The 26,707-nt window shown below is 33.3% G+C and overlaps 1 protein-coding gene across 1 annotated transcript; it reads left to right on the top strand.

The window, feature by feature from the left end:
- The first annotated feature begins 12,052 nt into the window (after positions 1-12,052).
- Positions 12,053-17,477, top strand: LOC148617128 (ileal sodium/bile acid cotransporter-like). The gene is made up of 4 exons (XM_088584455.1): positions 12,053-12,396; positions 12,745-13,263; positions 14,716-14,920; positions 16,732-17,477. The coding sequence occupies exons 2-4, from the start codon at positions 12,839-12,841 to the stop codon at positions 17,191-17,193; spliced, it is 1,092 nt and encodes a 363-aa protein (XP_088440581.1). The 5' UTR covers positions 12,053-12,396; positions 12,745-12,838; the 3' UTR covers positions 17,194-17,477.
- The last annotated feature ends 9,230 nt before the right edge of the window (positions 17,478-26,707 follow it).

The following is a 26,707-nucleotide window of genomic DNA, read 5'->3' as shown; positions in this document are numbered from 1 at the left end:
CATTTCAAAAGTTCAGCATTTTACAAGGACTTTACCAGCAATGTTTCTACAAATAGATGACAGTTACATTTATCATCAGGTAAAATCCTGGTTTTTGCCTCTGGATTTAACAAATTGTATTTTTGTATGTTAACATGTCATTTTATATAATATATTGAACATCTGTACATACATATTTTACTTTAACTTTCATACTTTGAATTGAAACACAAAAGCTCAGTTGTATCTTTAGAATTTGATGTAAAACAATGTAAATGCATTTTGGTTCCTCCAAAATTTTCCCATAATTCAATTTTCTAAAATTTTGTGCATAATATATCACTAACTATTGTATATCTACTACCATTTTTTTAAATTATACCACGCAGATTTTAAACAAAAAGAACTAAGAAATTGCTATTTTTAGAAATCCGAATTACTGGCCAAACTAAATCATACATGTATCTGATATTTTAGGGTCATTTTGTACTGAATATTTAAATAAAATAAACAACTGAATATCAAGTCAATTTCAATTTAAAAAGGATTAATATATATAAGGTTAGATATGAAATTTTTATTCTATTTACGTAGTATAAGAGTAACTGTTTTACCGGAATAACAAAAAGAGGGCAATTTTCTGCTAATTGCCTAAATAAAAACCTGTATTTTGCAAAAAATCTGTAATTAAATTTTCGAACAAAAATATATTTTATGGATTATGTAAAAAGAAATAAGCAAAGTTTAAGGAAGTTCACTGTGCAGTTTTCCTTTAAGTTTAAATGATCTTGAGGTACAGAATTAGAAGAGTAATCAAGGGAACCAGGATTCTAGCGGAAATTAAAAACAAATGTAATCCAGGGACAGAGACCAGACATGGAAAAAAGAAAGTTTCTGAAGAATCACTTCATGTTTCATTTTATGTTCATCAACAGATCCTATGTTTCCGGGTATTAAGCTACTAATCATCGAAGACAGCTGAAATTGTTAAAGGTCATTTGTAAACGTTCAAATTCGTCTTGTTTTACTTCATGAAAGAGTAATCAAGGGAACCAAATTTATAGTGGTAATCAAAAGAATGTAACCCAGGAACAAAGACCAGACATGGAAAACAGACATACACAACAAAGAACACAAAGCAACCAAAATCATACATACAAAGTAACAAAAGTAAATGAGCAACTCGGACTCCACTAAAAACTGGGAGCATGGACCAGGTGCACCGGCAGGGTAAGCGTCCTCTGCTTTTCTAGAAACACCCGCCGAGTTGCTCATAAAAAGTCAAGTCCGGGGTAGACAAACGAGGAAAGGTAAACTATAACCCGTTGAATAAATCAGTTTTCATGGTGCTGATGGATACATCATAACGATCCACGAGTTTATGATGACGACCATAAAACGTCTGTAGTGATGACTTCAATCTTGTACAACATAACCCTGTTCCAGAAGCCTATTTGTTAGAGTTCTAGCGCGATACAAAAAGTCTGCGTAGTTTCATGAAAATGTATCGTCATTATTTGGGAAAATTTTTGTAGAGTATTGTCCTTTGTTTAAAAAAAACGGAACAAACCATCTTAATTGCTCATTTATAGTTACAGACCGAAGGTTCGGTCTTGGTTTGTCATCCGGTTGTTGCAGTTTTGAAATAAAAACTTATTTCACAAGAACGTTGCACTTTGCATGAGTTTGTGGTGTTTTTTTTCTGGTTTGTGGGAGGGAGATGAATGTATGGATTGCACAAAAAAACAAATATGTATACAGAAAGGAGGTTAGTAACGTAGTAAAATAGCGTTTGTAGAGCTTGAATCAGGTACATATCATATAATAAAGATAATAGGTGATAATATAGTCCAAAGTCAACGACATTGGGTACCTATCATAATTTGAGGAGGTAAATCTAAGGTAAAGGATGCAACTCATATAAATCATCTGCGTGTTTGTATTCTGAATTTTACATCAATTTCATTTAAGCATCGACGTAACTTGGATTGATTTCATTCTGTTTCAAATGAAAGCTTGACATGCTTTGGTGATATAGTAATGCAAAAATATCTCTGATTTCAAGAGTAACGTCCCTTACACTAGGTCTACCTCCTTAAGCAAAACTTTAGAAATAATGAGAAAATGACTGCTAAGTTGTTTTTCTTATAATGAGGAAATGGTACAAGGAAGACATTTATAAGGTAAGAAAATTAATAAATGATTGGACAAATATGATTTCACAGACATTGCATTACCAATAAAGGATTGCGCATAAAGGATAGCAAAAAGACATGCTTTACATCCAATTAAAGAACTCGACATGTGTTGAAATTTAATTCGTTCGACAAAATATGCAATATACATGTAGCACTCAGATGACACTTGTACTGAATATTCTTTCCACTGTAGGGTCGTTCATTCACCTGGCATTTTCAACGCAGATATGAATTAGTGAACAGCATTTGAATTCATGGACATGACCTTTTATATATAGAAAATGACATACATACAAAGATATGATGCACTGTTTGTTTGTTCAACATACAAAGAGAAAAGTTTACCTTAATAATTTAAAATCAAATATGTAATTGCAGCTGAATGCAGTCTTTTAAAACATTTGTTTTTATTTATTCTACTAAATATTACGAATTAATAATTATTGGATATAATTATAAAGAGAAGAAACATATCACATAAATATCCCATCAAGTTGACACACACAAAAAAGTTTAAACAGAAAACAGGCATACAGCATACCAAAACTTGTAATATTTATATGATTGTCATTTTTGAATTTTGATGTAATAATTGTTGTGTAATACCTGAAAAAATCGACAGGCACGTTAATGAAAAATGTTCAGCCTTTTCCATGATAACTTATTTGAGTATCTTTGAACTGATAAACTAACATGCACTACATTAGCTGGATATCTAAATCTTATCATCATTAATCAAGAGAAACAAAAATAATTCGTATTGCAAATAACGTGTCTAAGGTGTATTGCAACCAGGATATATTTACATAGTTCTGAGAAGACCTTAAATTACAGTACTGTTAAGACATTATTTTCTAATAGTTTTAAAAATACCATCATTTAAAAGACAATAATTAAAACGTGCAATAGTATTTGCAAAGAGACAAAAGGATAAAAACCGCCGAGAAAAAAAATAGGCCAACGATTAACAATTTCCACTTGAAGCAGTGATAATGAACGTTCCTCCTTGTAAAAGAGGTAGTTTGTCATTAAACACGTTACCCCATATAACATAATGACCCACCTCTCATTTTGCCAATAAAGCATGTAACACGTCAACAGCTATACAAAAAAATACGATAAAGCTTTTATAAATTCACCAAACATAATTTGCTTTCATTTTCATCGATACTAATAGCTCCCAAATTTTCATACTGTCGCTTCGGTGTCAATTTGGATATGTAATTTTTCATTTGATGAATCCAATGCTATGTTAATGATAAAAAGCTGAAAAAAATATGTCTGGCAATCAAAGTACGTATTACAAATAAGATTGCAAAACCTATGACCACACAAACGCAAACAACGCCGTAAATCCTAAATTTAAAGCATTACATGGGACAAAACCACATTGTTACTGCAGCGACAGTAGTTATTTATAATCAAGCACAGGGAATTTTGGAAGCTATCAGTATCGAAGACGGCACGATTACTCTTCCACAATTGAAGATTGTTCGTTAGCAGTATCTCTTGCAAATTTGATAAAATTTTCGAAAAATGTGCGTCCATATTATCTTGAACTTTAGCTGGATATATAAACTATGTGCTGTGTACTATAGATTTATGACATTCTTAATTAAGTTAGGTTTCGAAAACGAGCAAATATTATCAGAGTGCAATTGAAAGATTCGCTGAATTTGAACTAAATCTAAAAATCTCAAACTTGTAAGCACTGATTCATTTCATACGGGTATTTTTGTAGTCAGATTCTTATTTTTTCTTGCAAGTTTGATTTTTGTTATGAATGGCGTTCTTCAGATCTGACCACTTATAGGTAGAATTGTACTATTTTTTTTTAGCATAGGCGACAATAGTGAAACTTTTTACAGAAATCTACCACTTTAAAATAGTGACAGTACCACAAACTGACTTTTTTCCTAATTAAAATTGTAAGTACAGACATGACTCTTTTTCTAATTGAATCAGTTGATATTTGGGACCAAAGTTCCCCTTTTTCAAATAATGACATACAGATTTAAAAAAAAATATTAATAAGTATATTAGTACGTGGGTTGAGATTACCCCCTGTGCACACACACCCCGTAATCAATACACGATTTACTGGTACCCTTATACCTCCCATTTACGAATATTTTTTGTCGCCAAAAAATAAACTGAAGCATTTTTGTATTTTTTTTTTGGCTGCTTTTTATACCTCGTTGAGACAAAAATCATTTTTAAAGTTTTTCTATTCTACCAACTTCTTCTTTCTTAAGAACAAACATGACATTTGTATATATCATCAGGTAGCCCAATGTCTCAGCTTTACAATGATACCACAAAAGTGGCTGTAACACCTCGAATTTTGTGGTAAAATAAAAAAACCATACCCCCTACCCCGACGAAAAATCGCTTAAATTGACATATTTTTCAATGTCAAAAGCCCTAGAGTATTAATTCTTCAGTCAAAAATGGCTTATATGGTACATTCTGTTTAGTATTATCCCAATTTATACTTCTGGGTTCCTTGCAAATTTCGTAGTCAGAATTTATCCAAAAAATGCCAAAAAATGGGATTTTCGATTTTTCGGCCAAAATTCACATAAATTCGACTCTACCAGTTATTGCTCAACTAAAACGTCTCAAATTTTATATCATTCGATAGATAATTTAATGTTCTACATAAATAAACCACGAAAAACTAATTTTCAAGAAATGATTTTCAAAAAAATTTAAAAATATTACCCCTACCCCTCAAAAACTGGTCTCAATATCAAACAGAATTCTCATACCGACATCGTAGAACTCATATTTTAGGCATTCATAATTTTGATAATGATGTTCCAAAAATATCTGATCAATTAAGGCGCTTAGATTTTTCTTTTGGGGTTACAATTTCTAAAAAATCGGAAAAAGTGGAATTTTCAGAATTTCCGAATTTTCTTCAATATCAACCGATATTGTCTTTATTTAGATTACCGCAGTTCAAATAATCTTATGTGTGATACGGTATATTAATATAGTGTTTTAGCTTAAAAATGAGCCTACAAAATAAATATTCGAACACCCCAAATCAAGTTAGGTAGAAAATCGCCACCCCTGTCCATGAAAAAAATGCCTCAACATGAACTAAAATGTTAAAAAAAGGGAATTTTCAAATACCGTACTTCAAATAAGCTTTTGTATATTCAACTACACTTATATAGGATCATAGCTTTGTAATAAACCCAAGCAATAACTTTTCTTAGTCCAAATAGGGGGGAAATTGCCACCCCTACCCATGAAAAGAATACCTGAACATGAACCAAAATGTTAATTTTTAGCACATAATCGATGTTAAAAGGACATGTTTGGTACTATTGTTTTAATTATCGATGTACTCAACATATATTCTCATTTCAGGCAAGTTTTTCATAAAATGAGGAATTTTCGGATTTTTGTATTTTCTTCCATTTCACCTGTAATCTCTACTTCAAACCAGCTTTTGTATATTCAAACACATTTATATACCTTACCTTTCCAATGAGCCAAGGCAATGCACAATTAAACGTATTCCAGGCTATTTGGGCAAAAGAATGGTATACCCCTACCAACTAAAGTATGTCCCAATGTGAAAGATAATGATCGTTTATAACATACTAAATATACGAAATGTCTGTCTGGCATTTATTATATTGAGTTCGTCTTGTATCAATCACATTGTCAAGAAAAATTATGCTTTATTGTCCTGAAGTCGACAAAAAATTAAAAAGGGAAATTTAAGAGTAAAACAGATTATCACGCATTTTAGCACGTAAATTGTGTATTTTTAGCTCACCTAGCCAACGGCCATGTGAGCTATTGCCATCACTCGTCGTCCGTCGTCGTCGTCGTTAACAATTATACAAAACTCTTCTCCCCTGAAACTACTTGACCAATTGAACCCAAACGTGGTTTGAATATTCCTTGGGGTATCCTGCATAGAACTGATATAAGGATTTTTGATTCGTCGAAATACATGGCAGCCGTTACTAAAAATAGAACATAGGGTCAGACGGTAGTTTTTGCATTTATCTCCAAAACCGTTAGGTTTAGCAAAATTCTTTCAATAGCTGAAATGATCCATATTATTAGGACTACAAAAGTCTTCAGGGATACAAGTTGTCAGATGATTCCTTGTAAGAGTTATTGCCCTTGAAATGGGAAAATGACTCCTTTTTAACAGTTTTCAGTCAATATCTTGAAAACTATGATAGATTAAAAGAAACTTTCAAGTGTTGAAAAGATCTTAAGTCCTACCAAAGACTTCTTGAGACAACTTGTAAAATTGCCGTTGAAAAGCAAAATTTAACCAAGTGAGCGATTCAGGCTCATGGGAGCCTCTTGTTTGTTTAAAATATCAGTTTTAACGTGAGTTGATTTTGTTTGCTAATATTATTTTTTTATACATATAAGGTTCCAAAGAAGCAACTACGATGAATGATTGATATACATGTATCCAACGCTATTTAAAAATGCTAATCTACCACATACGAGTTCTGTGTTTTCACGGAAATTTTAGTGGGTATGGGGTACCATTCCTTCGTCTATATGGCTTGGAATACGTTAAAGTATGCATTCCCTTGGCTCATTAGAAATCTTAGACGCTACATAGATGTGTTTTTTATGCAAAAGCTTATTCGAAGTAGAGTACTTCCAATTCCAATTACCGTTCAAATGAAAAAAAATATGAAAATCTGAAAATTCATCTTTTTATGAAAAAGTCATTATTGTCATATTGAAACTGAAAAATATGCACCTGAAATGAGCAGGTATGTTGAATACATCGATAATTAAAACACTAGAACCCAACTTGTTTTTTTACATCAATTATATGCTAAAAATTAACATTTGGGTTCATGTTGACTTACTTGTTAATGGATGGGGGTGGCAATTTTTCACCTATTTGAAAAGTTCAAATATTTATTACATGAGCTCGTTAGAAGGCAGAAATCTAAGACACTATATAATTTTAGTCGAATATACAAAAGCTTGTTTGAAGTAGAGTACTTCCAATTCCAATTACCGTTCAAATGAAAGAAAATATGAAAATCCGGAAATTCATCTTTTTATGAAAAACTCATTATTGTCAAATTGAAACTGAAAAATATGCACCTGAAATGAGCAGGTATGTTGAATACATCGATAATTAGAACACTAAAACCCAACTTGTTTTTTTACATCAATTATATGCTAAAAATTAACATTTGGGTTCATGTTGGCTTACTTTTTTTATAGATAGGGGTGGCAATTTTTCACCTATTTGAAAAGTTCAAATATTTATTACATGGACTCGTTAGAAATCTAAGACACTATATAATTGTAGTTGAATATACAAAAGCTTGTTTGAAGTAGAGTACTTGAAAAAAATTCCTATTACCGTTCAAATAAAAGAAAATATGAAAATCCGAAAATTCCACTTTTTATGAAAAAACTCATCATTGTCACATTGAAACTGAAAATTACGCGCCTACGATGTCGGTAATTCTGTTTGATACTGAGACCAGTTTTCTAGGGGTAGGGATAATATTTTTAACATTTTTTTAAAATGCTTTCTTGAAAATTAGTTTTTCGTGGTTCATTTATGTAAAACATGGAATTATCTACCGAATGATACCAAATTTGAGACGTTTTAGTTGAGCAATAACTTGTAGAGTCGAATTTATGTGACTTTTGGCCGAAAAATCGAAAATCCCATTTTTTGCATTTTTTGATAAATTCTGACTACGAAAATCCCCAAAATTCATCAAAAGAACCCCAGAAGAATAAATTGTGATAATACTTAACAGAAAATACCAAATAAGCCATTTTTACTGAAGCATTGATACTCCAGGGGTTTTTACATGGAAAAATATATCAATTTAAGGGATTTTTACGGCTGAGACACTAGGCTATACGTTGATATCCAAAACTATTTAGTTTGTTTACACTTGCTATCCGAGGAAGGCTTAGACTCTCATACAATTGAGTCGCAAAAATCTTAGCTTTTTGACACAGTGGGGTACAAATATAGGCTTATACTGAAAAAGAATCCGAGAATATTCTTTGGCGACAAATTGATTCGGTAATGGGAGGTATAAAGGTACCAAAAAATCACCATGAAGTTGATGCGTGGGGGTGAACGGTGGACCCTCCCAGCCCATGGACTTTATTAAATGGGTTTTTAATCTTGTAGCAACATTACCTTACCCTTTTTCAGAAGCCATGTTGTAAGGAGTCAAGCGAGATACAAAAAGTCTGTATAGTTACGCAAAGCTCTGGCATAACGTATGAGTTGTGATATGAAAACCCCATACGCAGGTGCTGAAGGAAAGTTAACCCGGAATCACTATGTAATTGATTTTTTTTAAATATCTTTTGCTTTGTCATTCATTCATTCATCGGAAAGCCAGTGATCACTTTACTCGTTTGAAAACAGAGAAGATCATTTGAGGAAGGTTTCGTGTTGGAATTTTCCCCAAAAAAGAGTAATTAAGGGAACCAAGGTTATAGCGGTAATCAAAAGAATTAATCCAGGTACAAAGACCAGACATGGAAAAAAGACATACACAACAAAGAACATAAAGTAACTAAAATCATACATACAAAATAACAAAAGCAAATGAGCAACTCGGACTCAACTAAAAACTGGGAGCATGGACCAAGTGCACCGGTAGGGTAAGCGTCCTCTGCTTTTCTAGAAACACTGGCCGAATTGCTCATAAAAAGCCAAGTCCGGGGTAGACAAAAGAGGAAAGAAAAACTATGACACGTTGAACAAATCAGTTTTCATGGCGCAGATGAATACACCGTAGCAATCCACGAGTTCATAATGACGACTATAAATCTTTTGTAGTGATGACTTCAATCTTGTAGCAACATAATCCTATTCCAGAAGCCTATTTGTTAGATTTCTAGCATAACGTATGAGTTGTAATATGAACATTCATACGCAGGTGCTGAAGGGATGTTGCCATAGATGAAAGGAAATTCTGAATGAAAAGAAACCTCATCATTTATAAAGATATTTTCAAGAAAACTACATTAATGCTTACGCTTTTACCATAGAATAATACAGATAGAATAATAGAGATGTACAATGCCAAAAACACAATTCTTAATATTTCATTAGAAACAGAGAGAAGTCAACATTCAGCCTTATCCATTCGCTTAACAATATATCGGACTAAATTAGGCGTAAACGTAAGTGTTGCTTGTAGATAAAAATAAACTAATTCAATTGTTAACACAATAACAGATGTCAAATGTTAAAATTTATCCCACAGTGTAGTTAACGCGAAAAAGTACACCGGATTTGGTTACAGTCAAAAGGAAAAAAACGTTTTTTGTATAATTGCTTGTGACGTCTCATATTTCAAAAGTTGTGTTATAAAAACACTTAAGGCTGAATACTTTAAATATTTTCGCGAAAATTTTATTTTCCTCCATATCCGCTGTGAAACTTGTAACGCAAAAAAAGAATATCATAAAATATGAGTAATTACGCATTGTTTTAATATATAAAACGGCGATGTACCTTATTTCTATTTTTTTCTGTCCAAATTTATATTTAGATTTTTACTTTTTTTAATTTTTCAAACAGAAAATTGTATTAACCAAAACAAACATAACTTCCGTCTTTATGTAGGGTTTACTTAACACTATATTTACCGGTTCTTTTAACTAGGTGTTCTGCGAAAAGAAATCATTTTTAGTTTTTTCTTCTTCTTCTTCTTCTTCTTCTTCTTCTTCTTAAGATTGGGAAACATAACCATAGCTTCTTCACCATTACTCCTTTTTACTGAACAAAAAAACAGAGAGAGAGAGTATGCATTTCTAGATATTAATATGGATGTTTCTCATTCTACCAAATCATGTATGATTACTAGAAGTTACCAAAACCATTGACCTCTAAAATGGAATCCGGGTTATAAAAAATTGCCTTTGGCAACCTTGACAACACGATTAACAAGTACTCTATGTATCCTAAACATTGACCTTTCTGTAATATAAGGAAAATGTTCTGGAATACAACGACGTAAGTTTTAGTTTCATTTTTTTAATGGGTGTAAAATATATTTATACGGGAAGAGAAATTAAGTATAGGAAGGACGGAAAAAGAAGAATTACACTACGTTGTTACAATTTCAAAGATATATTAAAATTACAAACATATATTGTTATAATGTTTGGAAATTTTATTTAGTCTCGTTCATTTTTACTACATTTTCATTATTTTCTATAAACCATTTACTATACACTAGTATTTATACCATATGCACAATGTCACTATGATAAAGGGCACTACAGTTCTTGGTACAAATTAAACGTAATCTATGAAGAACAAATGACCATAACGATAATTTGACACTTAGTATTAACCATAACTGTTTTAAAATTGATTTATATTTGGGAACTGTCCAATTTTCCGAACGAGTTTAAGAGTTTCCTATAGATAAGTACATGTAAAATTATTATACATAAGATAAATATTGTGTGAATATTTTTTTTGTTATATTTTCAAATCGATTTTGTGTAATAACATGCATTTATTTCCTTTTTATTTCTTGCATTGAACTAATGTGGGGATTTTTGATCCGTCGAGAAACATGGCCGCCGCTACTAAAATATGACATAGGGGTCAGACAGTAGTTGTTTGCTTATATCTACAAAACCGTTAGGTCTAGCTAAATTCTTTAAATGATTCTCATTATTAGAACTACAAAAGTCGTCAGGGATGCAAGTTGTCAGACTCCTTGTAAGAGTTATTGCCCTTGAAAGGGTAAAAATTACCGGTTTTTTTATCAGTTTTCAACCATTGTCTTGAAAACTATGATAGATAGAAAGAAAGTTTCAATTTCTGAAATGATCCTTATAATAAGTCTTACCAACGACTTCTTGAGTCAAAATTGTTGAACAACTTCTTGTTAAATTTATTGCCTTTGAAATGCAAAATTCAACCAAGCGATTTAGGCTCCTGGGAGCCTCTTGTTAGACTTTTTAAAACAATTGACAGATGAACTTTGCTTTTTTTTTTAGAAAATTATACTTATAGGACTATTCGAATGTAAAAATTACCCTGAAATACTGGTTAAGATAAGGTTTCATAACAGCCTACTACCTCCGACTAGAAAATTTATCACTCTCAAGACTTAAGTAGCACTCCAGCTAAGAATCATGCAAATTCTATAATATGTGATACACCCCAAAAAAGCTACACATTTTTATTTTTGTGATTAAGTTGCTTTATAGGTTTAATGATAAAATGTATAATCATTCCTTCCAGCCTGTCTGCTCTTACGAGATAATTCAATTTGAAAACCCAAAAGTTTCACACCATCCGTGGAGAATTGTAATATTTCCGGTATCTGTACAGATTGATTTAACCGACCAAAACTAGATGGCCAAAACTGAAAAGAACGTTGCTAGAGATGCTCTTAAGGGTTAAAAATGTGAAGTATTGCGAAGTGCTATAAAGTTATCGACCATTTTGAAAGCAAGGGAAAGGGGAGTATGGGGTTGGGATTTTGGGAAAACATTTCTGTTTTCAAGTTACTTATTCATCGAAAAAAAACTCCCCCATTATTTAACAAGACAGATTTACTAATAAAAATATTTATTTCGCTTGCTAAAAGATAATAAAACAAAATATTGCACATGCGAAGCAAAAATTTCCATTCGACCCCCCCCCCCTTTTTGCGATGTCCTTTATTATTTTTACGAGTCTCGCACAGACGGCACATATATAGTAAAGCTCACGGTGCTCGCTGATTTAGGCATTGCCTACTCCATATTAAATTAGATAAAATTTGTAAGAAAATATTCCCAGTCCCCCTTTTCCCGTAAGATTGCGGTGGAAGTATTAATATCCAATTTCTCAAATATGCAAAATAAAACAGCTGTCGAGATGATAGTAATTTGCACAAGAAACATCAAAAAGTAAATGATCATCTTACATTCAGGTAGCTGAAGCTTTACCATGTCGATGAATTCAATTGTAACATAATTTTCTCCGTTTTCATACTTGAGGAACTGAAAACATGGATTTAAGATCCGTTGAACCTTTATCAAGGTCAGAGTAGTAAAGCTATAGGAAACATGTGTATGTTAGTATGATAAAATAGAACATACACAACATTAATTCAACTTCATGTTTGGTAGTATTATTATAACATTTGTTATGGTTTAACAGTTTTACCGTCAACAGATGTTGTATCTACTTTGGAAGGTTATTGCACTTAAGGTAAGATTTTTTTATGAGTCTGCATAAGTATACGCATCATTTTTTTGTTTTTGTTTCAATGCGTAAAATAAGAATACAAATATTAAGAGTAAACAATCTAAAATATCTGAGTTAGACGTGTCGAAACCAAAACGTATGATAAACAAACTATTGATAGTGTATTTTTTTTATAAATAATGATTAAAACATATTGACGTTTTCTCTTCTTTTTTGTAGAAATAAAATCGTCTAAAACAAGACATGTTTTATAGTATTGTTTTTCTTTCGTTTAGGATAAATTAATCCGTATTTTTGACTTACAAATAAGGTTTCACATTGAATTTACAGTATCGTTTTTCTTTCATTTAGGACAAAATAACCCGTATTTTCGACTAATCAATAACGTTTAACATTGAGTGACCTCCATATTGTATTGTGATATCGTGCAGCAGATGTGAAAGATATGGATAACACAACATACGTAAACAACTTAGACTCGTCCATCGGGGACTCGTCGACTTTGGAAATCATGAACACAACTATGAATATTACAACAACTACAGGTAGTCCAGTTGAAAGTGATCCTACAAAAGTAGCTCTGAAAGAAGTAATGAGCGTGCTCCTCGTTGTTCTCCTGGCAGTGATAATGATGTCCTTGGGCTGTACTATTGAACTTAATGCTCTGAAAAAACAGATAAAGAAACCTTTACCTCCTATTATTGGAATGTTACTTCAGTTTGTAGCCTATCCATTGGTTGTATTTGGTATGGCACACGCATTCCAGTTGAATAGCTATGATGCAATAGGAATGTTGTTGATAGGAACATGTCCTGGGGGAAGTCTTTCCAATTTGATAACATTCTGGAGCCATGGAGACGTTGTATTAAGGTATCCCTAGAAAAAACGAAAAAAATAAAACATTTATTCTCGTTTCTTTCAATATCAGATAAAAATGAGCTTGAATAAGACATTCATAATCCGGAGCCAAAAACTAAACAAACAAAACATTATTTGGTAAAACTAAGGCAAAGTAGCACGGTGCTTTCATTTGGTTTTAGTGCAGTGTGTATACTTGTGTATTCTTACTATATCGTTTAGAGGCTTTTCATATAAAAATCAGGCAGATACTATGATATGATTAGCACAGGGTAAATTTTATACTACTGATTTTATTAAAGAGACAATGGATGGCTTAGAAACTGATTTTAAAGTTCCCAAACAAGACAAAACCAAATTTTTGCACAAAAATAAAGAGTTATCTCCCTATTTCAAATAATTTCAATGCTTTCTATGTATGTGTTTCTCTTTAATCGTTGCAGTTAATAAAAAAAACTAACATTCAACTTTGAAAAAGGATGCATTTGTGATACGAAATGGTTGAAAATTATTTAAAAACAAAATATGTGCTGGTTTTGCATAGACACACTCTTTAAGCTACAAATTATTGAACGGATGCATTAATTAAATGATTGCACGCATCAAAAGATTTATTTTCCTTTCAGCAAGTCGTTATTCAAGAAATGTAAAACATGTAGCCATTCGGTAGTTACCGAAGAAACAAATAATATGCAACAGATGCCTTACAAATTATAAGGCGTTCACCAACTATTTTCAAGGTGACTCTTACAAGTACAGGTAACACTGTACAGGTTTTGGTTATCAGTGTGTATCTTGTAGCCGGAACTACTCTATTTGAATTTAATAGTAATATTGTGTAGTACAATTCATATTTATCTCAAAAATTCTTTCATACCAATTACATTCATTTATACAGTTAAAACTGTATAAACTGAACCCCTTCTGAATATAAAATTAACTCGATTTAGACAGGTGTTGGTTAACCGAGGAAAGGAAAAATCATAACTTTATAAGCTCAACGCAGCAACAGACGTTCGTTTCCACTCTTACTTCCAACTGCAGGCAGACCTTCCGAAATTCCCGGGTGTTATTCAAATCATACGTCGTTTGACAATAGGAAAACGTCGCGAAATATCATTCACTTTTTCCCCGACTTTGTAAGATTCTTGCATTTTCTGAGAGGGCTGGCGGCAGCGACTACATTGAATTTCGAACGCCAGACGCTGTTCGGAGCTTGATAAATTCATATAAAGGGACTAAAATGTCAGTTAAGATAAGTTTGCGGGATTTATTTTATTTCACATTTTGTCTTTTCAGTAATTAAGTACGCGCCCTTTTTAGCTGATACTATTTAAGGAAGTCAAGAGCGTAAACCTTTTGAAAAACAGAAATTCAAGTTGAAAAAGCATACAACTGGATGAAATAGGTAAATAATACATTTTAGCTCAGGAAAAATAAAAATGCATTTGTTGTATTTTTCAGCGTTTGTATGACGTCATTTTCTACTGCAATAGCAATAGGAATGATGCCTTTAAACCTTTTCATCTATACCAGAAGTTTTACTAAAACTACACTGACAGTCCCGTACGTTAAAATCATCATAGCACTGGTTCTTATACTTATTCCTGTTTCGATAGGGATGCTCATAATGAGGAAGTTCCCCAAAGTTGCTAAAATTGTAGTTAAAGTAAGTACCATTATGATTTTTTCAACATAAATTTTCAATGTATCGTTAATATTTGGATCCGGTTTCATAGTTATCTCGAGTGTTTCCTCAAATCAACCCACTAAAAATGTGAGGAAAAAACTATATTCAAGATGTTTATAAAACAAGACATGATTTCTGTCAAAGATATTTAGAAAAAATAAAAATATTTATCATAAAAATAAACAGCGAGTACAAATTAGAAACTCAACATTTCTAAAACAAATCTTTACTTTTTTAAAATATTGTTAAAAAAAGTTTTCTGTCACACTTATCATCCTACATTTTTATACAATATGATTGGTCAGAAAATGTTATTCATTTTAGCAGATCAATTTATATTGACTTCCTGCATAACAAGGTCATGATGAATTGATCTTGTCATTTCGATTGGAATGTTATTACTGTAAAATATGATATACATCGTTACTTGGCGGGCTTATTTCATCTTAATATTTGTCTAACATTACTATTAGTTCGACAAGTTTGAACTTTAATACAAGTATATTTTTTTAAAATTTTTTCTTAACAGTAATTATATTTGTACTCATTTGCTGTAAACTTATTGATGTCAGTTGCTTAACTATTAAGTACTTTCTGTCTAAGAATCAGGCAAAATATGTTAAGGTTTGGCACATGAAAAAAACAAGTGTAGATATTGTTGCCTTATCCAAGTGTTCTTAAAAATTGCAAGATGGAAAAATGGCGGGAAAATTTGTCTACACATTTTTCATATATAAACAGTCAAACAATATCTAGATCACAGATGTTTAAGGATTAATTTAAATAGTTTTCAGTTGTTTTCTAGATGTACTGAATACATATTTTATGCAAAAAATACAAAATTAATGTAAAACCCATTGACTGATTCTTACACAGAATAGCTTTTAAAGGAGAAGACCATGTTATTGTGCAAGTCATAAATATCGAAACTAATCTGTTTAATGTTCATGAAAATTAAATTGAAACAAAATAATATCCTTTTCTTAACTAATTAATCACGATTTATAATTAGCAAATTTGAATTTCCCGCGCATTTGGGCGCCCCCATGATCGGTTAAGCTGTGACGTCACGAAGTCGGTTTGTAAAGTGAAAAGTAGATAGTAAATTGATTATGAAGTCCGAAGAATGCGCAAATTTGGGACTTTTCCTCTATAATGTCAGCCCAAAATATACAGAAGTGATTGAGGCGCAACGTGTAAGAAATTTTCAGATTACATTGATGAACAACGGAATTAGCAGCCAGAAAGACTAGTATATCTGAGGAAAATCTAATGACTACTTCCGAAGAAAGTTCGTATTGCCGGTAAAAACACCTTTTTGAACAGTTCTTTTTTATCATTTGTGTAATCGTAAGCTTGACAAGACAGCATGTTTTGGTGATTAGATAAACAGGATCATAGAAATATTTACAGAATATTCTTTGTTTACATTGTTATATGCAGTACTTGTATCAGTACCAAATCGACTTAGTGACGTCACGAGATAATCGGAAGCTATCGGATAAAATCAATAAAGTATGCTAATGATCTTCCTTCAGATAGGAGTGTTCTGCAAGATGGCTATCCGCATACATTTCAAAGATTTCGAATTTTGCATAGCCTTGAGCATTTTATAAAAGCGCATTTTGCATTAAATATTATTTACTTTTGTTTACATGGGTATGATTTTTCAAAAGAGCCTAACTTGATGCAGAGGTGGTCTTCCCCTTTAACCCATAATTTATACTTTTTATAAAATTGCCATGTCGTTTTTAAATACCAATTTCACCACAGCATTTAATTTTTTTCAGGTAGGCGGAGCAATAGGATTTCTATTCATTTTGCTTGTAATTAGTATTCAATTCTATCTGTATCCTCAGATGTTCAAAGCTGATTGGAAATTATGGTTTGCTGCTATCTTGTTGCCGATTTTTGGATTAGTAGTTGGATATATCGGCTCGTTAGTCACGTGTTTAAGTCATAAACAATGTCGGACAGTCGCCATTGAAGTGTCATCCCAGAACGTTGCTTTATGCATGACAATCATTTTCATTTCTTTCAAACTAAATGAAGCGACAAAAATAATAATGTTTCCTTTAATATTTGGAGTTTTTAACGTACTTGTTTTAGTAATAGTCGCCATTATATGTATGGTTACTTTTTATTTCCGAAAGAAAAATATAAGTGTAGAAACAAATGACGGAAGGGATATAAAAATGACAAATATATCGTCCTCGTCAAATGACCTTCAAGACACAAAGCAACAATTATAACCTTGTGCAAATATTTACAGAAATGCTTGAACAAGTTTGTTTTCTTTCCTTTTTGTAAGATAGAATGATGACCTTGCTATTTCTATTTGTGTAACAAAGGCGTCTGTTCGTAACTGACATTAACTATCTAATTAACAAACGTATATGTCACCGAAAGTATCTTCCGGATGTGTTCATTTGTATATGTGGTGTTAATGTGTAAATAGGAAGTTTATACCATTATATAAGATTTTATTTTCAGAAGCAATATATATTCTTTAAATAAATATTAAGTTGATCAATAATATCAATCAACCAGTCAATCAATCAATCAATTATAATGATTTAAGAATTGGAGGTTACACTTAACTAGTACAATACATTAAGAGCATTATATACAACTTAAAGAAATAAGCCTCGATACTTGTATTTTTCTCTTTAATTTTATACGTATCAAAAGCAGATTCCTGCTGAAATATGCGACGTATAAAAAGTTGATAATGTTTTACTCCGCTTATTTGATTCTATCTAGAGAGGGAAATCAAGAGAATCAGGATTCTAATGGTAATCAAAAGAATGTTTATTAAGGATAAAGACAAGACAGGAAAAATAAACATATACAACAACGAACCTAAAGATTCATCACCAAAAGAACAAGTACAAAGAAAAAATGTAAATGAGAAATTCGCATTTCACTGTTAACTAGGAGCATGGACCAGGTGTACAGATAGGTTAAGCGTCCTCTGCTTTTCAAGAAAAACCCGCCGTGCGGCTAGTAAAATGCCGTAACGGGGTAGAGGAAAGATGAAATGAAAATTATAATACGTGTAAAGCATATGGAAGTTATATGGATATATGAATGATATTTTGGCATTTTCTACAATTCATTTAGAATATTTGGCTGGTTGACATTCGACATTTTACATGACGAAATTCCTCAGTTTGTGCCTTCATGCACTAGTTTTTACGGGAGAACAACGTTAAAAAATCCCATAACGTCGCTTCCGATCAATCACGTCTTTTAGTTCGACACTATCACACAATGACCAATCTTAATGACGAATTAAAATACCACATCGTTCATGGTAAGATATTGCAAAATGTCTAGCCGTCTAAGAAGAATATTAAATGAATAAATCACAAAGATTGTGCTTTATCTATTTGTCTTAAAATGTGAATCGAATAAATTTAATGTTATAGGTTTTTTTTAAAAAATAATACATTTCCAGAACTTTTAAATTTCGTTGTAAAGAAATTACCGACAAAAATACCAATGTGTGAACAAAATAATAAATCATATTACTGCAAAATCCATAGCCAGAATGTAAAAACAGGAAGCAAAAGCGAAACATATTAATTACATTAATTAACTGAAAAACCGGTAGTGACGTAAGACTTCCAGAAGAATAAGCATCTCCTGCTCCACAAGCCGCACCCGTCTTTTCACAAGTGATTGTAATACGGTAATAGTCCAGCTCCCCAAACACGAGTCACAAACTGGTCCAATAGAAAATAATTCACATTTTGGGCGATATCATTAAATTCACCACATTACCATGATCTAAATGAAGTAAATAATGCGGAAATGGTAGAACATTTTCCGAAATAGGCACATTAAATTAAGATAAAATCTGCATTAAAAAACGTCCTTACCTGTACAAATGCCGGAAATTTTGAATTTTGAACTTGATATAACACAGCAATAATTACTAAAATACCATTGCAAATATTTCAATATTTTGCACATGTGTTTCAAAGAGAAACGTCTCATCAGCAGCATTAGAATCAAAATACATAGGGAGATATAGAGCCAAGAATCAAAATATTATTTTACGGGGAGTTGCATTGGAATGCAATATTTCTTAAATAAGTTGTTGTGAAAAGCTTCCTGTTTATTTCTTTACTTTGAATATCTCTTTAGTTTGGTAGAGTAAGTAACTTTATTTCCCGCCGTTTTATGTAACTGTCGACGTTACATTGTTTCCATATATCAGATTGTGTATTGAACGTTGAACGATGCATTTATAGAAAGATATATAAAACTGAACAAAGTCTTCTTCGCTTTTAAAACCGGAATTCGTAACATTTGATGTCCTGTTTTTGACGTTTTGATGGTATGGAAAATTACGTTTGGTTATTTGAGAGCATAGGTGAAACACAGGGAATCATGAAGGAAAATTTGGTGCGAACTCAAGGAACTGACCATTGGAAGTCACATTCTCGACCTCTTTGCTATTATGCACAAGATAACGATGAAAAACAAATCAGCCAGTGCGCATACATTAAGCAAAACGAGCCGAAATTTACGCCAGCATCAGCATTAATCACTAGCACTCGAAATATTAATCACAGACACAAAAAGAAGTTTTTAAACTTACCATTGAAGCCGTGCATATTCTGCAAGGCGGTTCACGCAGCGTCAAGTTGTCACAATATCAAATAGATCGAGAATATGAAGCGAATCATCAAAATTAAACAGTTGTGTTTTGATTGTCTGGAAAGTAATGAAGTCGGAATGAAAATCCGAAAAATCGTGCAAGAATTGCAGGAATCGACATCACAGTAGTATATGTACAAAACACGAAACAAACAAACCAGACTAACGCATCGAGAGATAACCGTAAAAAATTTGAGAACCAACAAACAGTGAACCAGTTGCCAGCATGTATTCGGTCATATCATCAATTAAGTCACATATATTTTTAAAGACTGCTATGGTCCTATCTCTGCCAATGGATACAATTTTTACGACGTGGGTGTTTTATGCGAATAAGGTCCTCAAGGAAGCTTCATCACACAGGATTAAGTGGAGAAACTCTACTTGAAACCACTCGGTACTGCGACCCTAACAATATCTGGATTCGGTGAATCGAATTTGAAAATGAGCCACCTATAAGTTCCTAAGGTATATTTACAAGCTATTAACTCAGAACTTGTACCGATTATTGGGTTTACCCGTATCAGATGGACCTGAAATTGGCCCATCCGATATCACTTGACAGATAATTCGATGTATAAATCTTCGTCGATGCGGACTTCTATAGAAATCGTGTGAGGAGATATTGAAGGACCAACCGCCGTTGAATCGAAATTGGGATATTTATTATCCGGACATAGCCACATGAACACCTCGATGAACGGAAACTCGTGGATGTAATTTGCAATAAATATAATCACGCCTCACAAACACGAAGAAATGTGACCTTTCACAAATATTCGAAAATTGAACCATATGGAACAAAACATGAGAATATTTTGTCAAAATTAGCGAAAAGCGATATGGAAGCATACCAATAATCTAGTGTATTTCCGAGGGACACCACATACATTTCCACGTAAACCATGCCATCCCGCGTTGCCAAGTAAACGATGCTAGAGCATGAAAAAGAATGACTCGCAAAGGATACCAATGTTCTTAACCTTTATGGAGAGAAGTCATCCGAGATTAAGAACCAAGAGTTTTTTCAAGAAAATTTAAACAGAAAACGAGAACCAACCGTATACATTACATACCACATCACCCAGTAAGAAAAAGAATCTTCGACACCGATACGCATAATCTACGCAGTTGTGTTGCCAGTATTCGGGATCGCCTACCTTAAATGATTACTTTCCTTCATCGCCGCCAATATTGAACCAACCTACCGATACGCTGACAAGATTCCACTTTAAGAAATATGCAATGACAACAGAATTTGAGAAAGTGAGAAAGCCTTCCTAGCAAAGGAAGACTGCGATTTAACACAATTCTTGCTGTTATTGGATCCAAGAGACCCAGAAAGTAAACTTGACTTGAGTATCGTTTCAAAGTAGTATTATGTGGATCTACATGTTCGCTTTTCGTTCTAAATGCGACCGAACGGAAGCATTTGATACTAAATCCAAGTAACACATCGGAAATAATCCAGCGAAATCTACTAGTTTATGTTGACAACGTGTTGACAAGCGTAGGCACAATTGCTATAAGTTTCTTCACGTACTCTATAAATTTGTTGAAAAGTGATGGATTCAACTATAGAACACGAAAATCAAATAATGAGAAAATAATGGACAAAGCATCACGGGAAAATGTGATAGATACATACACGGACGCGAACATTCTTGGGATGCGTTAGAATGCGACTACAGACACACCAAAGTTTTCCAATCAACAACTCGGGAAAAATAAAATGATGAATAATCTACAAAGCGTGAGATATTGCATTTATCCTCATCTATTTACGATTCGTTGGGACTAATAGGACAAGTAACAATCAAGACAAAGATTATTATTCAGAATTATGGAGAGATGGATTTGACTGGGTCGATGTGTTGCCTAGCAACATACTGAATCGAGGACAGATATTCGATTCAAATTCAAAATGTAATTAGAGACACTAGCATTTCGTGCTATTATTTCGAGGAATCAAAATCAGAAAAATGTATGAACAGCGGAATAAGAATACATGTTTTAGTTGACGCCAGTGGAGCGCTTACGGAACGAGTGCTTATTTGGTTAGAAAACACATTTCATATTTAGCTCATGGTTAAAACAGAAATCGCATCGCACCATTAATAGAAGTTACACTGCCAAAATTGGAGTTGGTGGTCGCTGTCATTGAAACACGCATAGCTACATAATTGATATTTGATTTAGAGATACACAGAGTAGTATTCTGGAACGATAGTCAGAATTTCTTGCCAAAAATTTCACCTAAAAATCACATAATTCAGAATCGTTTAAATGTTTGTTTGTTTGTTGGGGTTTAACACCCGAGCAGCAATAATTCACCTTTATTCAGGCGATGAACATGAAGTTGATGATAAAATGAACATGAAATGATGATGAAATGAAAAATGGGATGGGACACAAGGATAATGGGGTCGACAAATTATGATTGCCACTGGAAATAGGGAGAGGTGGGTAGGGTCGGGCAATTTAGCCTCCTGTGGCGGAATCCTATGGTTCCTACTCTGGGAGAATACCACAGTAGGGTTCTTTAACGTGCGAGGAACGTGGCATCTTTCCCAACACGGTGCACCACTATGGTTTGCGGTCAGTTTTTCCGTATTATAGCCTGAAAACCACAGCATGTAACACGCCAAGGGTACTCCATTCCACCACCTGGGGCACACAACCCAGTTGGTCTGTGGGCAGAGCGCCCCAGCCCCCCGCTAGTATTCTGAGCACTATTTAGTCGCCTTTTACGACCAGCTTAGCGCTGCTGCAGGCCTATTCTTTTGACACCCGGACCTGCACGGGTCTAAATGAAATCAGAAAATCAACACAGCCTTTTGTTTGGAAGTACGTACGTCAAGATTAAAACTCAGCCAATCTACAGTCCAACAGTACAAAGGTTCACTCTATGAATGCATGTACCATCATGGATTACTAAAGAAACAAAGACACAAATCCACAAAAACGTTTTGGTTACCATCTATGCGTCAACGCGTGAATCACATGCTTAAAAGATGTATGAAGTATCAAAAAACCACCAAAAATTTAAATCCCCGCCGTTGCCAAAGGATAGAGTGTCCAAGGTCGTTCCCTTTGCTACAAGTTGACTTCGGAGGACTGCTTTATGTAAAAAAACGGACTGTAAGCAAAAATGTCCGTTTGTTTATTCGCGTGCACATGTATACGTGCAGTTCATTTGGAGTTGGTATCAGACAGTACCCTCGAATCGTTTCTGCTTGCGTTTATCAATATGAGAGGCATTTAGATATTTAGATAACGGATCTTCTTTCCAATTGGCTGAAATGCCAAGAATTATGAACATTCACATCAGTTGAAAATTCATCCGAAGAGCAGCACCATGATATGGTGAATCGAGCGAGTAACAAAAACCACACTATACAAAGTTCTTGGAAAAGCAAAGGTCAATTCTGATACACTATGAATTATTTTGTCGAAATCGAATGCGTGATCAATTCGTGATTACCTATATTTCGTCTGATGTTCGGCCCACAGCCGCTACCACCGTCACATATATTACACGAATGAAATATTTTATCATCAGAATAGAGCCGTTCTATAGAATAGGAGAATAAACGACATTCAACCATCGCAAGCTTACCGCATGTTTCATTGAAAGAAGATCACTTTTCTAAACGCTGAACTGAATACTGTAGTGCCCATGGCATACCTATGCGCTTTGTTTTGATTTTGTAGCGTTTTACTATATTTAACGAGTTTGACTAATTGTCACTCTTGCATACTTTTTGGCATTCAGAACAAGTTTACTGATGCTCATTTAAGCATGTTTCCCGGTGTTCAACCGTTTTAATACGCTAGAATTGTAAAAGTTTGCCAACTTTCTGACAACTTTGTGTTCTTTCTGTAGGTCGCCATTTTATGAGTACACACTTATGGAATTTAGATTTCCTTCAAGCAACCTAATTTGAGTATATGTCGAGTAAGAAAACATTGATTTGCAAATCGATCTATGGTTATTTACTATATTAAACTGTATTATATTTTTAGTGGAGCATGTATTTTTATGCTCCGTAGAACGTATTTTATATACGTAAACAGTTTTTTATATAAATGTCGGAAACTATTTTTTTATGTATCGGAAACGTATCTAAATTCCCCGATAAACGCCATAGGTATAAAAGCTTTCAAATCCGATTTTCATCGCCTTTTTTCGGTAGTTTTGTCTCCTGAACAAATCGATATCATGAATTGAATTGATGATTAGTTGACGTTTTTGCTGAGTCATCATGACTTTACATCTTTAGAACACTTTCTATACTTCTGTTGTTTTTCAAAGAGCGTAACTCAAAACATTTGGAACATATTTACCAAATTTACATTGTTTTTTTTAACAATGTTTGGTGCCGAATTGGTCAATTGTGATGGATTTTAGTTGGTAAATTGTTCTCATTTACTTAGAATCCCTCCATCCCAAAACTGGCTGATTTGCTGAATAAATAAACGGTTACCATTTCCTCATTTATAGGAGGCAAATTTCATTGGTTAAGATCGACACGTATCCTGGTTTTACTGTTTTCTAGAAAGACAGAAAAACATTTTATGTTAAGATAATTAATTCATTATCAAGTAACTCACGTAACAGTGAATATACAACTAACTGATGAATTAAAACATGTAAGGTTGGTTGAACGCTGTTGCAAACTCTTCATCAAACTGAAGAGATATTTATTATCAAGTAACTCACGTAACAGTGAATATACAACTAACTGAATAATAAAGAAATATAAGGTTGGTTAATCGCTGTGACAAACTCTCAATCAAACTGAAGTGATATTATTACGTGATAGTAACATTGAGAATTATTACTTGTGTAATATGGAAATTGGAATAATATTTGTTTGCATATAATATCGTACTCATAACTTTACTTACTTTTCATTAAGAGTTAATTCCTTTGTCCACAGGTAACAATCTTCAGAATTATGTCATTTACTATCACACAAGACCCTGTTAATCCTTTTCTTGAGTATCTTTTATTGCCATTTCTTTTTTTCTTTTCTTTTTCGTTTTTCCTCCTCTTTGTTAATCGTCTTCATTAAACGACACGATAGAAATAGTTTGCGCTTTACCGACTCTATGACTGTTATTTTCAGAGAATTTTTCATTTCCCCCTGTTCTATGGAGCCCCTGAATAATTACAAAGTTACAAACAGAACAAACATCTCAATAATCACATGTTCTGAGTGTTGTTTTATTATCTCATGTAAATCGTTTCTTGGTTTGGTTTCATCAAGTGGTAAAAGTTCCTGTTTACTAAACATAGGTGGGGCAGCAAAAACAATTAACATACAGAACATAGAAAAGACCTCGATACCTGCCATGCGAGCAACATTTTTGGCGGCAGATGTGAGATATTCCATGCAATACGGAGTATACTGTGAGAATTTTACGCCTTGTACATATTTAAAGAATATAAATGATGAAGACGATGTCACATAGAGCAAGTGATACAGACCGACAGAATCAGAGATTCTGAGTTTAGTGAAGATTTTAAGTCCAGTGATGAAAAGACTGGCACCAGAGAAGCCAAAGTGGTAAACATCCTTATGAAAGTCGATCAACCCCTATGATGAGCATATGGCGACCAAAGGAGACAAGACAAGCGAGACAGGTCAAGTCACTAGAACTAGATCCATCAGATCAAAACAAACACAGAGCGTTACTACCCCTGTCAAGAACAGTTAATTCTAAGAAAAATGAGTAAAGCCAAATATTAGCAATGTTAGCACTATCTATGCATACCATAATTGAAGAAAATCAGAAACAATGAAAAGTGTGACTGACACCCTAGTATCTCATATTGCTGAACAGAAGAACCATACAAAACACAAGAAGAGAAACTTTGTAGTAGTATAAGAAAATGTCATAGATCAAGAAGATTAAAGAAAACACCATTATACTCAAGCCTTGTAGGAGATTATAGTACAAGAGAAAACCCTCGGACTCCACATAAAAAGAATGTATATGGTGGAAATAAATTACCTCCTTATACTGGGAAGGAAAAATGGAAAGTTTGGTTTAACAGATTCGAAACAGCAGCAGAGATTAATCATAGGGACTAGAACAAAAAAAATGCTGAATTATTTCCAAAACTGCAAGGAATAGAGGCTTACTTTGTATATGACCAACTAACCAGAGATATTACAAGCTCATACAGAAAACTAGTCAGGTACTAAGAAAACTGCTTCAAAGAAGTTGACACTACCAAGATTTATATTACCAAATTCAACAATAAGAGACAATTAGAAAATGAGACAATACAGGAATATGTTGCAGAATTAAAGGACTTTATGGTAAGGGCTTCCCAAATGATGAAAAAAGTTACGTGACAAGAAGATTTATTAAGGCAATACCTTATGGGACACAAGATAAGGGTGTACGACAACTTGTAGAACCTGCTAATGAACCAGGGACAATCGATGAAGCTGTACTATATATACACTATCAATAGACTTGTTGATATCCATACGAGAACTGTGAGTTCCATAAAGGACCTTATCTGAAAAATATAAGAGAAGTAAGACAAATACAGAAAGTAACAAAACAAGAAGAAGTAAAAAGATATACCTCAAAGAGACCCATGAATGAGAAAAAAATGCTTCAACTGTAATGGAGCTGGATATTTCATAAACAGTGAACCCACCCAGGAGTCCAAAGGATACAATATGATAATTATAGAGCAAACCAAACTTGACTTTGCCAAAACTTCCAACAGAGAAAACGTAATCCCCCTCCATTAAAAGAATTATACACAGCAGCACCGGTGTTCAAGCCTTTAAACTTGGTTCGGTCGATTCTAATGGGGCCAAGTGGAGATAAGTTGGATTACAAATGGCAATAGTATTGACAATATAGCCCCTATTCGTCCTGCTGATGTAAAGTTGACTGGGAAAATTCTAGAATGGAATGGTAAGAAGATTCCATTGGATTTTTTGAAGACTACAATACAGTAAGAAAATTAGTTGAATATACTATCATATCCCTGTAATGAAGTCCTTTTTGATGTTTACATCGAAAAATCTCATGTTGAAGATTTTATGGATACCAATGAATTCCTGA

The sequence above is a fragment of the Perna viridis genome, chromosome 5 (assembly GCF_037379345.1).
Source record: "Perna viridis isolate PV_CMFRI_1.1 ecotype Kerala chromosome 5, ASM3737934v1, whole genome shotgun sequence".
Taxonomy (NCBI): Eukaryota; Metazoa; Mollusca; class Bivalvia; order Mytilida; family Mytilidae; genus Perna; species Perna viridis.
This window is presented reverse-complemented; position numbering and strand designations above follow the sequence as displayed.

Excerpts from the sequence above, each read along its gene's own strand:
- LOC148617128 (XM_088584455.1), top strand. The coding sequence starts at position 12,839 with ATGGATAACACAACATACGTAAACAACTTAGACTCGTCCATCGGGGAC. Across the intron at positions 13,264-14,715 it reads CATGGAGACGTTGTATTAAG|CGTTTGTATGACGTCATTTT; the intron begins GTATCCCTAGAA and ends TGTATTTTTCAG. Across the intron at positions 14,921-16,731 it reads TTGCTAAAATTGTAGTTAAA|GTAGGCGGAGCAATAGGATT; the intron begins GTAAGTACCATT and ends AATTTTTTTCAG.